Below are 13,941 nucleotides of genomic sequence, written 5' to 3' on the forward strand. Positions count from 1 at the left end.
GGGCTGTATTTTATTGAAGCTACGAGATGTGGGCTACATATTTAAGTAACCTATATATCCCATGACTTGAAAAAATTCTGCCAATAGAATTGGGTAGAATTGAGGCATTAACTCTTATCCTGGCATTGCACAATTTTTTTGTTTATTTATTTCATATTTTGCTGTGAATACGGTTAAAGGTTATTTTTTGATGTGAGGTTATTGGCATACTAGAAAAATTAAATGCAGAACTAAAATACAAGTCTGAGGGATTAATTTTGAGTTAACTTGGAGACAAATTTCAGACTGTGACTTCCTTTATCTTTATACAATGATTTAGTCTTTCACTGATGCACAGAACCACAAGAGAGCACTGTTTAACAGAAGTTCTGTCTTTCTGTATTGTGTCTTGCTGAAAAGCTTTATCATTTATCATTTGAAGAAGACAAAGGTTTCTTTCTGAATTTTAATAAAAGGAACCTGGGGGAGAGAATAAAATAATGATCTTTTTTTACCTCACTATGTTTGTCTTTTAATTGAATTCAAATTTTTTGAAAATAATTTATTAATGTCAACATGCTTTAAATGATTAATATCCTATTATGTCTAAAAGTAACATATGACTGCTTGACTGTCACTCAAAAAATTGCTTAGATTTATTATTTTGTACTGACATTTCTTACTCATCTGAAGTGATTTGGCTGAAGTTGAATAGCTCACAAAGAGAGGACAGAACAAATTATATTTTTGTGCGGATTTTCTGTTTTGTACTACTTTGTGCAGCCCTCTTAGGAAATGCATGCCAAAGACTTCTAAGGTGACTTCTGTTTCATTCTGACTTGATTGCACAGTGATTTATCAGAAAACACAGAGCTTGGGATTTAAATGCGCTCTGTGTTTTGAATTAATTCAAATAAAATATTTTGTCTTTTAGTATCCACTTTCCAATAAATATCATCTAATTAATGAATTTGGACTGAATGGTACATATTGCTCAACTTGTTAAGGGAACTCTTGAGAGGGATCCTATAAGATACTTCCTCGGATAATAAAGCTCCTCCTTGAAAGAATGCCGAGACATTTCCAGAGACCTTCCTGCAGCATAAGAGTGGTCCATTTACACAACCCTAACCCTAAAGAAATTTAAATCTCCAGTCTACCCATTGGAAAAGAAAGGCAAGGGAGAAAATGGGAGAATAGGGAAAGGATGAGAACCAGCTAAACAATAAAGTACTTCTGAAAAGATTTTTTTAGCCACTGTCACAGAATAGCTTAGTTAGGATTTTTGGGAGGAATGAGTTCCATGCTTAAAAAATTAAACCAGAGCCCTTCTTGCCTTCAACTTCATGGTCAGCCCTTTAAAGGAAAAGTTGGGCAATGATGCAGTGAATACGATGGACATCAGGGAGTTTTTGAGTAGAGTCAGGGCTACCTCAGAGAAGACAATGCTCAGGACTACCTGTACTGAAGTTTGCATGAGAATCATTTGCTGTTATTCTGAGATGTTTCAGAATTGGTGGTTGAATGTTGCATGCATCCACTTTTCAGTACATCAAATGCATAACCTTGTCCCTTTATTGTATTTGCCTCTGTACCAGCAAGGGTGCAGATAAATCCTAGGCGACAATAGTCATATCATGTGTTTGGACAGAATATCACCAGCTGAATTGCTCCAAATAAATTCTGTATGTACTTTCTTTCCAATAGATCAGAGGTGTATTACTTCCTCTGTAGTACTTTGTCTAAGTTTAATTATTTTGGGAAGCTTAAGTCATGTAATAGAAACTGAGAGCATTGGTACACTCAACATAGGATTAAATACATTTTTTTGCTCTTACACCTGGGACATCCATTCACCTGCATACTTGTACAAAGGGGAGAAAGAAATACTAGCAATATGGCTAGCAATGTGCTTTGATATCCCTACATGATAGAGTTGCCTTTATGTCCTCTGTTAAACTAAGATATGTATGGAGCAAAAGAGGTACGTACTGGTGGTATGTGAGGTAAGGTTTCCAGCACACTGAAATGCTCCGCTACTACTATATTCTTTCCCAAATACTTATGTTTTCTTCCATTCCAGCTGCAAAATTATTATGGCTTAAATACCTTTACTTGTTTTTTGAATTGCTAAGAAGGGCAAGGACCACGTCTACCACTGCTTACAGAGGCTAGAACTTGGGAAGCACTGATATGTACAAGTGTCTGCTTGGGGTAGTGCGGCATTTGGTGCCAAATTTGTCTGTACATATTTGAGACCAAAAACTTTGATATTCACCATTGCTTGTTCCAGGATGAGGAGGGTGTACAGTGTTAAAAGTAGAACTCTGGCCTATGTTGTGGAAGTTATGACAGAGTTCGCTGGTGTTTCTGCACAAGCATAGTTAATTAGTTTAATGATGCTAAAAAGAATTTTAATTTAAATGTAACTGATAAAGCATTGGTTATTATTGGCAGGTGGTATGACACATGAATACCCAGATGTATATATTCCACAACTTTGTCAGACATGTCTTAATAACATTATTTTAATTTTTTCCATCTGTTTAAAGTACTATTTTCACATTACAGCCTTTGTTAGGATTTGAAAGCTCTTAATATTCATATGTTGAATAATTCCTGAGAAAATCTGTTCAGCACTCGAACCTCAACTGGAACATTTAGTTCTTTCTTGAAATCTCTCTTTGCAAGTCGTTTGTTTCTTTGGATGCAAAGGGCAGTAGAAAGGCTTATAAAAATCTTCTAGTAGCATTTGTGCTCTTATGCTGAGAACATTATTTCCTCCCCGCTCCCCCCCCCACTCATTCTGTGCAGAAGGGAACTCTGGTGACATCTGTTTGGCTGAGCGAGTGTGCACAGAGCTCTGAGCCAGCCGAGTCAGCTGAGGGAGCCTGTGTGAAGCAGACGAGGGTGAGACCTTTGAGCAGAGAAACGTGTCTTTGTGCAGAACAGAGGGGCTGCAGCCAGCAGCTACCAGAGAGGAGACAAATAGAATTGCCCAAATGCAAGGAGGAAGTACTTTAGCAAAAAAACCCCCCTCATTTGGGGAAATAATATTGTATTTGACATCATCTCCTGAATAAATTCAAAGGCTGAATATTAATTGTTTTTTCCTTTTTAAGAACTATTTGGGAACTGTGAATATGAAACTATAAAAGTGCAAAGTGATTTTTGTTGTGTGACATTTTAATCAAGAAACTGACTTGTTTAAAGACTATTCAAGCATGCAAGTATTTTTAATTAGGAGTAGAGTATGTCCCTATCCTCTGGTGTTCTTAAAAGAACATTTCACCTTGTGCTTTGTGTTTTCTCTTTAAAGCCCTGAGTTCTGCTTTGCTGTAAAAGGTTTGAGTTGCTTGCTTTGGCAAGTGATTTTTTTTTTTTTTTGGAGTGATGTCTGGAGGAATTGTGTGAACGTTGTGGACAGTGTTGCTCCTTACAGTGCAGTAAAATATCTGTGGATCTCTCATACCTGGTATCAAGGTGGGACAGATCAAATGACCGAGCGTGCCCAGGGTGGCTCAGAGGATAGTTTTCATCATTCCAGTTTATTCATTCAAGTATTCTATTGAGATCTAACAGGAGCTGCCAAACACTGCCTGACAGACATCTTGTGCCAGTATCTTTTCTCTTGTGAGTAATTTTCTTTATAGATTTGATTGTGTACAATCAAATACTCTAGCTTTTGCTCTTTAATATCCTGCTTACTGTAGGATATGTATTTGTTCAGTGGTAGCTTTCTAAATATTAGCATCTTATTCCATGGAAATTAACACTGTCAACAGTTCTCTTGTCTGTGATGCTTTCAAAAGGATTGCCAGTGAAACGAGAATTTGTAAATGTTTTTATACCATCTCTGTTCCTCGATATTGTGCTTTGTGAAGTGGGCTAGTTAATTGAAGCACAGAGAAGTTCTCTGAAGATGAAACCCCATCCATTAGCTGTGTGGATCCTTCTAGCCAGAAATGAGTGTTACTGCTGAATTTTATCATATTGTTGAGTAGAAAGTGATAGGGATTAGAATTACTACAGAAAAAGACAGCTGTGTCTAGTGCAAAATGCATTCCTTTATTGCTGGGAATCCTGAACATTATCATTGTAATAGATGTGGATATAGAAGGTTTCTTTAGCATAAGGCAAATTGAAGTTAAGAATGGCAGGCAAATTTACAACCACTGTCTTTGAGACAGAAGGTGTTTTTAAAACAACTAAAAATGCAGTTGGGCTGCTATATCATAAAAATATAAGGTGTTTAACAGGTATCCTTTGTCCATTTTTAATGGTTTTGATTATTAATGAATTAAGAACTTTTTTACTTTTGCTACAATAGAGAGGACATTACTACACTGCAACATCAGTAGGTACTATAATTATTGGTTTGCAACTTATTAAAATTTAACTTTGATAAGTATTATAAGACGGTTGTACTTCCCAATATGAGTTTTGAAATTGGGCATTCCAAAAATTTCTATGAAAGTTCAAGTATTTCAAAGAGGGAAATAAATTTCTAATAATTGAGTATACAGCTCAGTTAGGACTGCTTTTGAAGGAATGGAGAAGGAAACACTGCATTCTGTCATTGCAGTGGGGTGTAGGTGAAGCTTCTTTCTACAATGATTTTAGGTACTTTTAGAGAAGAATTATTTTGGTTTGTAGAATAGCCTATGGGCATAAAAGAATTCAAATTCTCATTTATACTATATGTAACAACTGATTTTCTTTCACTGATCTATGTTGCACCTCTGTGAATATATTCAATTACTGTAGAAAATATTTTTTTTTTTTTAAGCAACTCCTTGGAGGAATTAAGATGAAAAACATAATACGTTTGGTAATAGATATATATTCTCTCTTTCCCAAATGTATATTATAAATACTTCTGGAGAATAATTACTAAAGCTATTTTGCTGTTTTTCATTGATTGCTAATAATCTTCCTCCCCTGTCTCCCTTCCCAGGCCCCTCCAGGATTAGTACGGAAAGGTTCCCTACCGCTCAGTGACACTGCTTCCGTGAACTCCTCTCTAAGGAGGATGAAACGCAAGGCGCCCTCACCACCCTCCAGAGCACCAGAAGATCAAAGTGAAAGCAGTAATGAGCCTGGTAATCTTTTTTGCTGTTTAATTGGAAGGCAACAGAAAGTATAGCTGTTTGGCTAAACATTAAAGCAATGCCACCTTAGGAGACAAGAATTTCAAGTTAAAATATGAGTGCCAAACCTCTTCATGTGGTAAGGAGCTGGTTTATGGGACTGGCTCACGTAGTGTGTGTGAACTGGCACAGGAAGGACACAGGAGCAACCACAGAACTGCAGATGCAAAGGGTAAATTAATTTTTGTTTCCTCACCAACAGGGAAAACCTCAAAGCCACACCTGGGCAGAGGCACCGGAGCAGGGACGCAGAGCTCGGTCTTTGCGAGGGGACTGACAAACCTGCTGTTTTCCCTCTGTGTCAGGGGTTCACACAGGAGGAGTTTACCAACCACTGTGCTTTGATCTTTCCCACAGCAGGGCAGGGATCTCCAGCATGTTCGATAAGGTGCCTTGTGAATCTATGGCAGGCCTATGTTATCTAAACGCAGGTGTTCTGCTTGTCAAACACACAAGCCTAAACAACAATTAGTATCACCTATGTAGTTTTTTGCACCCCTGCTGCAAATCACTTGAGCATGTTTACAGTCCTCCTCACCAGTCTTCTGTTATTTTCCCACAAGTGTGAGAAAGGCAGGTATTTAGAACACACAGATCAGGAAAACACAGACAACGTCAAATTAATTATAGTTCGGTTAAGTATAGAGTTGTATTTGTGTTGTTCAGATGGACTGCTTGGGGTGGGGAGAAAAGATTAGCTTCTCTGTGTCAGAGAGGGTATAACAGGAAATGGACTGACAAGAAGAATCTTAGAGATAAGTTTTATATTGTTTTTTTGTGATTCTTCTGTTTGATCAAAAATTCAATTCTCTGGTTCAAAAATACCGAGTTGAGATTAAAATATCTGGAAAATGTGACAGTGCGCAATAGTTGCTTAAGAGAAGATGTATTTCTTGAAGAACTCAGTAGTCTGTAAGACCATAATCTAACCATTTATCTAGAACTTCTGTTGGTGCAGAAATTGAGAGGAAATAAAAAGAGGTTGTTGCTTCACTTTTTGCAGTAATGGAGACAACAGAATCAACCTCCACTCAAGTGGAAGGAAGAACCACTGAAATGCAGCCTGAAACAGGTTGGTTCTTTTTCCAAAAGCATTGACAAAATCTACTTCATAGCAAGTTATGATAATTCATAGCAATAAATTACTATAGTGCAGATGTGTAATAAGAATAGAACTAATTTTAATTCTTCCCTTGAAGTACAAATATGGCTTTCTAAAATAAAGATGTTTTACTTTTAATATCTACAGAAACACATACAATATATTTTGTACTGGTATCTGTGCTTTACATTTAATAAACTAAACGTTATCCCTGTTTTTCCACCTCCCTCACAAGTTGTAGAGAAGAACTAGACATAATTTATATGATTTTTTTGTACCTCATAACAAATCTTCCAAAAGCTAAAGCCCAGTCTTGTTTTTAGAACCCTGCCTTGTGCTGCCCTTGACCTGTGTAACCTGGGGCAGGAGCAAATCTGCGCCCGCCTTTTGGTTGTCATCTGAACAGCCTTTGAAAACATAAGTTGTAAATATAAACTGAATGCATAAATAGCTGTTCATACATTATTTGTTGGGTGTTATGGAAAAAATGTGATAAAGTATAGCTGTTTAAAATACAATTATTTAGCTGCTGAACATAATGCTTTTTTAATTTAGGCAGTTTGTGCTGTGAAGTACTTTTGTTTGTAAGCACCAGACTGTAGGGTTCAGATACTGGGTACAGCATCTAAAAGTCTTCTAAAATTTTTAAAAGCTTTTAGAATAATCAGTGCCAGTGCAGTCTGGAAAAATTGCTCTTCAATGCATTACACTAAGGATGAAATCTATAAATGCTAAGCCTGTGGAGTGCCACTGGCATTATATGAGGCTAAACACTCAGTTTCTGTGCTAGTTCTCCAGTTGTTTTATTCAGGATACCAGTCAAATTGATTGGACCAAGAAAACACAAATGTACCACAAAAGCTGAAAAAGTCACCTGCTAGGATGCTAGGTCTCTGGCAAAGGATAAAAAATGAAGATCAGTAATCAGTAAAGTTGGGCTTGGTTTGTGTTTAGGGCAATTTATTTAAATTGTCAAAAAAGACATTAAATAGAAAGAATAGATAACGTAATACGTGAGAGTATGAACCTATACTGTGCAGTCTGAAGCTGAAGATGTAATGAAGCTGTAACCTTTCCTTTTCCTAGTTGTAGCAGATGAAGGAGAGTAATCAATTCTAAGTGAGTTATGTTTATTATGTTTATTATTTCTTAATTTTCTGTGTTGGAAACTGTTTATCTACATGCAATGGGTCTAAGATGATAAGCAAGGTTATCATACTGTGATTTAAAATTAAGTTTTTTGGTTTTCTTTTACTTTTTTCTATCTTAAGATTATAGATCTGTGCTAGAATTTCTGCAGTGCCTGTCACTGTAATGTTCCAGTGCTATGTAAATAAACAGCCCTGAACTTCATAGAAATGACTGTTTTTCCATAGATTTTGGAACATCTACTTGAGGCATTTGAGTTCTGTAATTAAATATTCCAATTTAAGCTGTAATGGAAAGAAATAGAAAAATGTAGTTATCTTCACTGGGCTTAAACAGTCTGTGTTGAGCCCTAACCTCTGCAATTAGTGACAGGTGTCGTTCTCTAGTTCTCCTGCTGTCTTCATGCAATGGCCTTTGCTGAACACTTAATGTAGTGCAGTTTTTTTAAATGTAGATACAAGTCACATAGCACAGTTTCATTGCCTCTTTTTTCTTTTTCTCATGGGATACTGCTGCTCTCTGGTGGCATCTCTGAAACTGTCCTGAGGCCTATGTATAAAGGGTCCTTTTAGCAAATATGAAAGCCATATTAACCTGTGGCACAATCAGCTGCAGTACACTTGTCCTACGCCTGGTCTGAAAATTATACACATTTGGGTATTGTTTTAAATGGATAAAATAGTTCAATATCTCTTTAATCGTCAAGTTGGACATAATTTTAACTTTACAAAGAGCCTGCAGTTCCTTCCATTTGGATTAATACTGTTTTAATTGTTGGGCTTCTGGGAAGCATTGTGAGCTTTTGTTTGGCTGTGACTGGCATTCCAAAGTAGTTCTCTTATCCATTGCTACTTCTGCAAATAAGCAAAAAAAACCACTAAGCTGCAAATACAGTATTACCTTCTGCCCTAAAACAAACCATTACAAATATTCAATTTGGTGTCTATTAGCTATGCACTATTTAGACACATATACATTAAGTGAAGCTATATAATATGGAATAGGCAACATTTGTGTTGTGAAATGACAGCTTTCCCATGGTGTAAAAAGCCTGTATCTTGACAAAAATAGTTTGAAGGCACACATCTACTAGAATAAACCTTGACAGAGAATTAATTAGAACATTTGGGATTATAAACAACAATTCTCTTTCTCCATTATGACTTTTGTTCCCCTTCCCATAATTTAATTAATGCTTAGTCTTTTTTTTTTTTCCAGAGAAGAAGGTAAAATGGTGTTAAAAGAAATATTTTGAAATTACAGATTTTTAAATAACTTTCCATCAAACAAATCCCTTGCTATAATCCTATTGGTTACAGTATCTCTTAAGAACCTTGTTAAGGGCTATAGAGTCAAGAGCAGATTTGCATGATGTAGTCAGGCTTTGCGGCTTCAGTGTTATGAGCATAACAGCTCACAGAGCACCAGCAGCCTGTTCTCTGCAAGGCAAAGACTGTTCTTAGTACTCAAAGGAGACTTGCAGTTGGTATGTCAGTCATCTCATCAGGTATATCGTCAGTGTCACAGTGGAGGCTTTAACAATGTTGTTTTAGGGCTAATTAAAACCCAGTGACGAATGTTCAGAGAGGATAAACTATATGCAGATACAAATGCAATATATATTGCCTATGGAACTACATATAGAGTGTATAAGCAATAAGGCAACAGTGTGTAGCCAGTATTGCTGTAAGTTCTTCCTAGCGATATGTTGCATATAAAAGCTGAGGGTTTGGAAACAAGTCAAAATCTGAACTGCTCCCCTGGGGAGTTAACTGCATGATGTATGTGAAGGATGGTGGTTAAATGTTGTTTGTGTATCAAATGAATTCAGTCTTTATTCTGCTGCAGCAGTGGTGGCCCAAGCCTGGAATGAGATCCAGTAATAGATGAAAACCCACTAGCAAGCAAGGCTGATCTAATACCGGCAAATGAAGTAGAGCACTTTGGAAAAAGTGTGAGGGTTGGTTTTGTTTGGTATTATCCATTTGTAGGTCAGGTTAGTCCACTCCAAAGCTTGGAAGTGCTTCTAGCACAGCAAAGAACAGAATTTCATATAGTAGGAATGTCAGGAATGTCTCCTACCAACCCAAGCAAAGTTTCCATCCCATGAGTATAGATACAACTGAGCCTTTGTTACACTCCTCTCCAGAGGAAAAGCAGTGGAGAGATGACAACAGTGCCTGGGCACAAAGCCATAGCAACTTGAGAATGCTTCCATTTCTCTTGTCAGAAGTCCTGGCTGTGCTTTGTTTGTATAATTCAGGTTTCCATAGAGTATTTAGACTGAAAATCATAGTCTTTGTTCCTGTGGGTGGTGATGGCTCAGGCCCATGGCATAATAGTTCTCACCAGTGAAGGAGACAGTATTTCTGAGAGCCAGTTATGGGCTGTGGAATAGTCTTAGCAGGTTTGATGTTTGCTCACCTTCTCTTATGCTTTGTTGTGCATTCTGATATATATATTTATCTTTGCACGCATAAAGTAATGCTGCCATCAATAAAATGATCTCCTTAAGTATGAGACTGCTGGGTATGACTTTTCCCTAGGTGAAGATAAAGGGGTTGTCAGCAGGTAAGAGGGAGAAAAGGCCCTCGTGACTAGTAAATTCTTGGGAGTCCCTGTAATACCAGTGTGGCATATTTGTATGTACCTGTGTTGAAACCACATGGAAGGAGCTCACGGGCACCACTTTACAGTCTTGCCTTTCTTTCCCTGGGGATCTAAATCACCTCTGCATTCAGCACTATGGCACATGTTGATCATATTGCTTAATGTGTAACTACAAAGCATTATTACAAACATGTAATATAATACCAAGAATTAAATGGTGAAGTGTTTGGCTTTTGTAGTTGCTCTGTAACAGTGAATGAGTAACTTTGGTATTACTGACCTCTTAATTAATGACCCTATTGGGAAAATCAAAGTTTCTGTTCCATACTGAGCCTTTCTTTAATATAGACAGTTCTCTTATTACTTTTCTATAACAGTGTACTTCTCAAGAAGTACTGGGATCTTAACTACTACAAAAAAAAAAGACAGTCTAAGATTTTTTTGTATTTTGGAATCTGCGACTTTCCAGTGTTCTTTGCTTTTTGTTTCGATTGTTGGCTTGGTTCACACTTGGAAATTTACTGATACTACTTAGTAAAGTTTGAAACGTAACTGCCCAAGTGCAAAGCCTGTACCTGACAGGTATCAGTGCACTCAACGCTGACAGGTCAGGCAAAATGCACTCGGTTGTTCCCGTTAGTCTTCCACAGCACCATATTGCACTATATGGATGGAATTACTGTCTTTGTATATAAAATGCAAGTTTAAAAGCCAAGAAGTTTTACTGAATGGCATACTTACTAATATTTGATAAATGTGAATCATCATCTTGTGACAGGAATATATTGCTGGCAGGGAAGTAAACGTAGTGATGGTTAATCCTTCTGGAAATCGAAATAGGTGCATTTATTAGTTCAACTTCAAGTACGCTGATTTACGTGTGTCCTAATCCAGTAACTATACCTTTTAGTTTAACTATGCTCTGGCTACAAAATGTCAGTATTTTTATGGATTAACACTTTTCTATGAACTTTTTTTCCTACTGTAACATGAGACACTGCACAAGACACTTACAACTATGTTTTAATACGCTTAGGATGGTTATGGGAAATTTTTGATAGTGATGATGAAACTTGTTCAAACCATGGGTAACATTGATATTTGGTTTGCTCTTTAGTTCTTTAACATTCCTACTCTATTACAGAGAAACTATGTGTTTTACAACTCACTGGAGAGCTAATGGAAGTATAAGAAATCTGGGGAAATGAAACTGTCTGCCCCCATGAAATTTGGGATTATGAGAATGTTAAATATATTTTCATGTATCTTAATCCAGTACTTGGGTTAAACAAGGAAAATGTTATACAATATGATACCTTAAGCCCCTAATGGTTTTTTTTATTTTTCTAATATTGGTAAGCCTTGTAAGTTTTATAGGTAGACTCTAAAAGCAGCATCCCTTGTCCCTATCCCTTTCCCTGTAGCACCCTTGTTTATACATTCCTTAACCCTCTTACCCCATTCTATGCTCCCCATATCAGTCCTACTTCTGAATACAGCAGAAATGTTTAGTCTTTTGTCAAGGCAAGGCCTAGATTGTTGGTAGAACAGCATATCAGGGCCTAAACCACAGAATACGGTCAAGAATTAGGTAACTATGTACCCTTTGTGCTCTAATGATGGTGAAGGTGATGAAGTAGGTGGTCCCGAAATGCACCCCAGACCCATTTTAAGGGGGTGGACCCCGGGGCAGTCCAGAGTAAAGGCCACAGGGTGGACACATCTGGGATTGGATGGATGGTATTATAAAATGTAACATCTCAGGCACAGGGGCGCGTCTTGTAACATCTTAGCCTTGGCAAATAAACCCTTTCTTATCTCACCCCTAATTAACTGCTCTGGGAGATTTTTTCAGCACCATAAATCCCACGGCAACAATAGTTACAGATGCAAAACCAGATGTGTAAAAAGAGAGAATTGGAAAGAACTAGAGAATACTGTGAAGTTGAAAGTCTGAATGGGTCTCTCTTTTTTTTTTCTTCTTTTTTTTCCCCTACTTTTTTTTTTTTTAACTTACCTGAGTTATGAAAAAAGTCAATTTTCCCTCTTCAAACTATTTAGGCTGCCTTCAACAGTCCTTTTGTGTCTACAGCCTGCATTGAGAGCTGTGGGCTGTTTGGGGTTTTGTTGGGTTTTGGGTTTTTTACTTTTTTTGTTTTCTTTTTTGAGTGTAGGTGTAAGGAGCTCAGAACACAACCTGGAAGAAATTGATGAAAGGGAAGAGATAAGTGTGCAACAGCGAGAGAACAGTGAAAGTACCAATACCTCTCTCAGGACAGGAGAGGTTACTGTAGCCTTCAGCTCTGCTGAGGTACCACTGGAAAATGAAAAAAATGATCCTGCTCCATCAACTCCTGTTCCTGGCAGTGTTTCTGTAGACAACTCACAAAGCTTCAAGGAAGAAAAACAAGAAAATATGAGCACAGATGGCAAGTAAGTACGTTTTGTGACAAAGAAAGGAGCATTGGGGAGGCAATGGGAGAGGCAAATAAAATGCAGTGCTGTTTTATTGTGGAGCACAGAATAGAGAATTGTGAGAGGGATGAGCTTTAATATGCTTAGCTTTCATTGCAGCACTCTTCTGTGCACAGTAATTCATGAAGCTTTTCAACAAAAATGACAATGAAGTGTTCTGTAGGCTATTCTGTTTAAGCCTCCCTTTCCTTACTACTCAAACAGCTGGACCCCAGAAAAGCTGAACCCAGCTCTAAAATACTCTATTTATTACAGCAGTATGCTGCAAAAAAAATTGGGATTGATTAGTTAAATAAAAATACACAAATTCTTTCTTACAGATAGGGGAAAACGGGTAGATCAGCCATTTCTGGTTTTTTGGACATGGTTATCTATTGCTTGCATCTTTTTTGGCTTTAATTTTTAGTTTTTCTTTTCCTTATATGTTGTCTTGACCTGTCTCAATCCATTTGCTCTCAGGAAAACAAGTTAATTCTGCTTTTTTAAAGAATAAACACATTAGTTTCCTTAACCGCTCTTTTTCCCTTCTGTTGATGCTGTACCTTTGCCCTTCAGCATGTTTGTTAAAGTACCTGACTCAGCAGGTTCCCAACATGAGTTAGTGCCTGCTTGAAATAAATGTTGATTGTCCAGAGAAGTCCCATTGTGTTAATGTAATTCACTGTTTCTCTGTTCCCTGGGGCAACTAAACTGGCTACTGTTCCCAAATTAAATTGAAAGAACTATTTCAATTATTGTACTGAAGCCAAAATGTGACTGCCCTACTACTGAAGAACTTTCAAGGCAGTAAGGAGAGCTTTGACTTGTATCTGTAGGGACTTTTTTGTCAGTCCAAGGCCAAATGTGACTTTTTTGCAAAAATCTTTGATGTTCTGTCCTGACAAATATTGTCCCAGTTGCTTAGGTGTGTCTCCTCTATGAGGATCTAATAAGTTGTCTTGAACTTGTCAGACCTTTGTTATTGGGCCAGTTTGGGTAGTTGTCCAGGGAGTGTTTCTTCCCCACCCTATCGATGAATTTGCAGTAGCCTTTCACGCCTTGTAATCCTGGTGAGTATCATTAAGCCTGTACTGTGCTCCGGCTTTAGAGTTTGGCAGTTGTTTCCTGAAATATCACAGGGACTCCAAAATAAGGACTAGGGTTTCTCTGACATTATATTTCTGGAAAACTTCTGATAATTCAGATCTTTTATATAAGATCTAGTTACTTTCAGAAGTACTTCCTTTGATCAAAGCAGGGAAATATGTGTAATATTCCAGTCAAAACCACTAATTTCTGTAATGATACTCTGTGGTGCTTTGTGGCTTTTGGGTTTGGTGGGTTTTGATTATATTTTTTTTCTATTAAAACACCAGTTCAGCCTGTTGTTAATAGTTGTAGCTCAGTCCCTCAACTGTGTTAAAAGGAATGAAGATAAGCAAGAGTGCAGAATGCTGGGCTGAGCTTTAACTTTCTTCCAACAATAATTTTGAGAGC

The 13,941-nt window shown here is 37.4% G+C and overlaps 1 protein-coding gene across 3 annotated transcripts in view; it reads left to right on the top strand.

The window, feature by feature from the left end:
* COBLL1 (cordon-bleu WH2 repeat protein like 1) overlaps positions 1 to 13,941 on the top strand; it is a 76,982-nt gene that overhangs the window by 52,917 nt on the left and 10,124 nt on the right. For all 3 annotated transcript variants that reach the window (XM_027637037.1, XM_027637038.1, XM_027637039.1), the window contains 3 exons: positions 4,937 to 5,081; positions 6,133 to 6,201; positions 12,165 to 12,423. In XM_027637037.1, coding sequence (XP_027492838.1) covers positions 4,937 to 5,081; positions 6,133 to 6,201; positions 12,165 to 12,423 — 473 coding nt within the window. The remainder of the gene's footprint in view (positions 1 to 4,936; positions 5,082 to 6,132; positions 6,202 to 12,164; positions 12,424 to 13,941) is intronic.

Source organism: Corapipo altera, unplaced genomic scaffold, assembly GCF_003945725.1.
Source record: "Corapipo altera isolate COAL_440 unplaced genomic scaffold, ASM394572v1 45, whole genome shotgun sequence".
Taxonomy (NCBI): Eukaryota; Metazoa; Chordata; class Aves; order Passeriformes; family Pipridae; genus Corapipo; species Corapipo altera.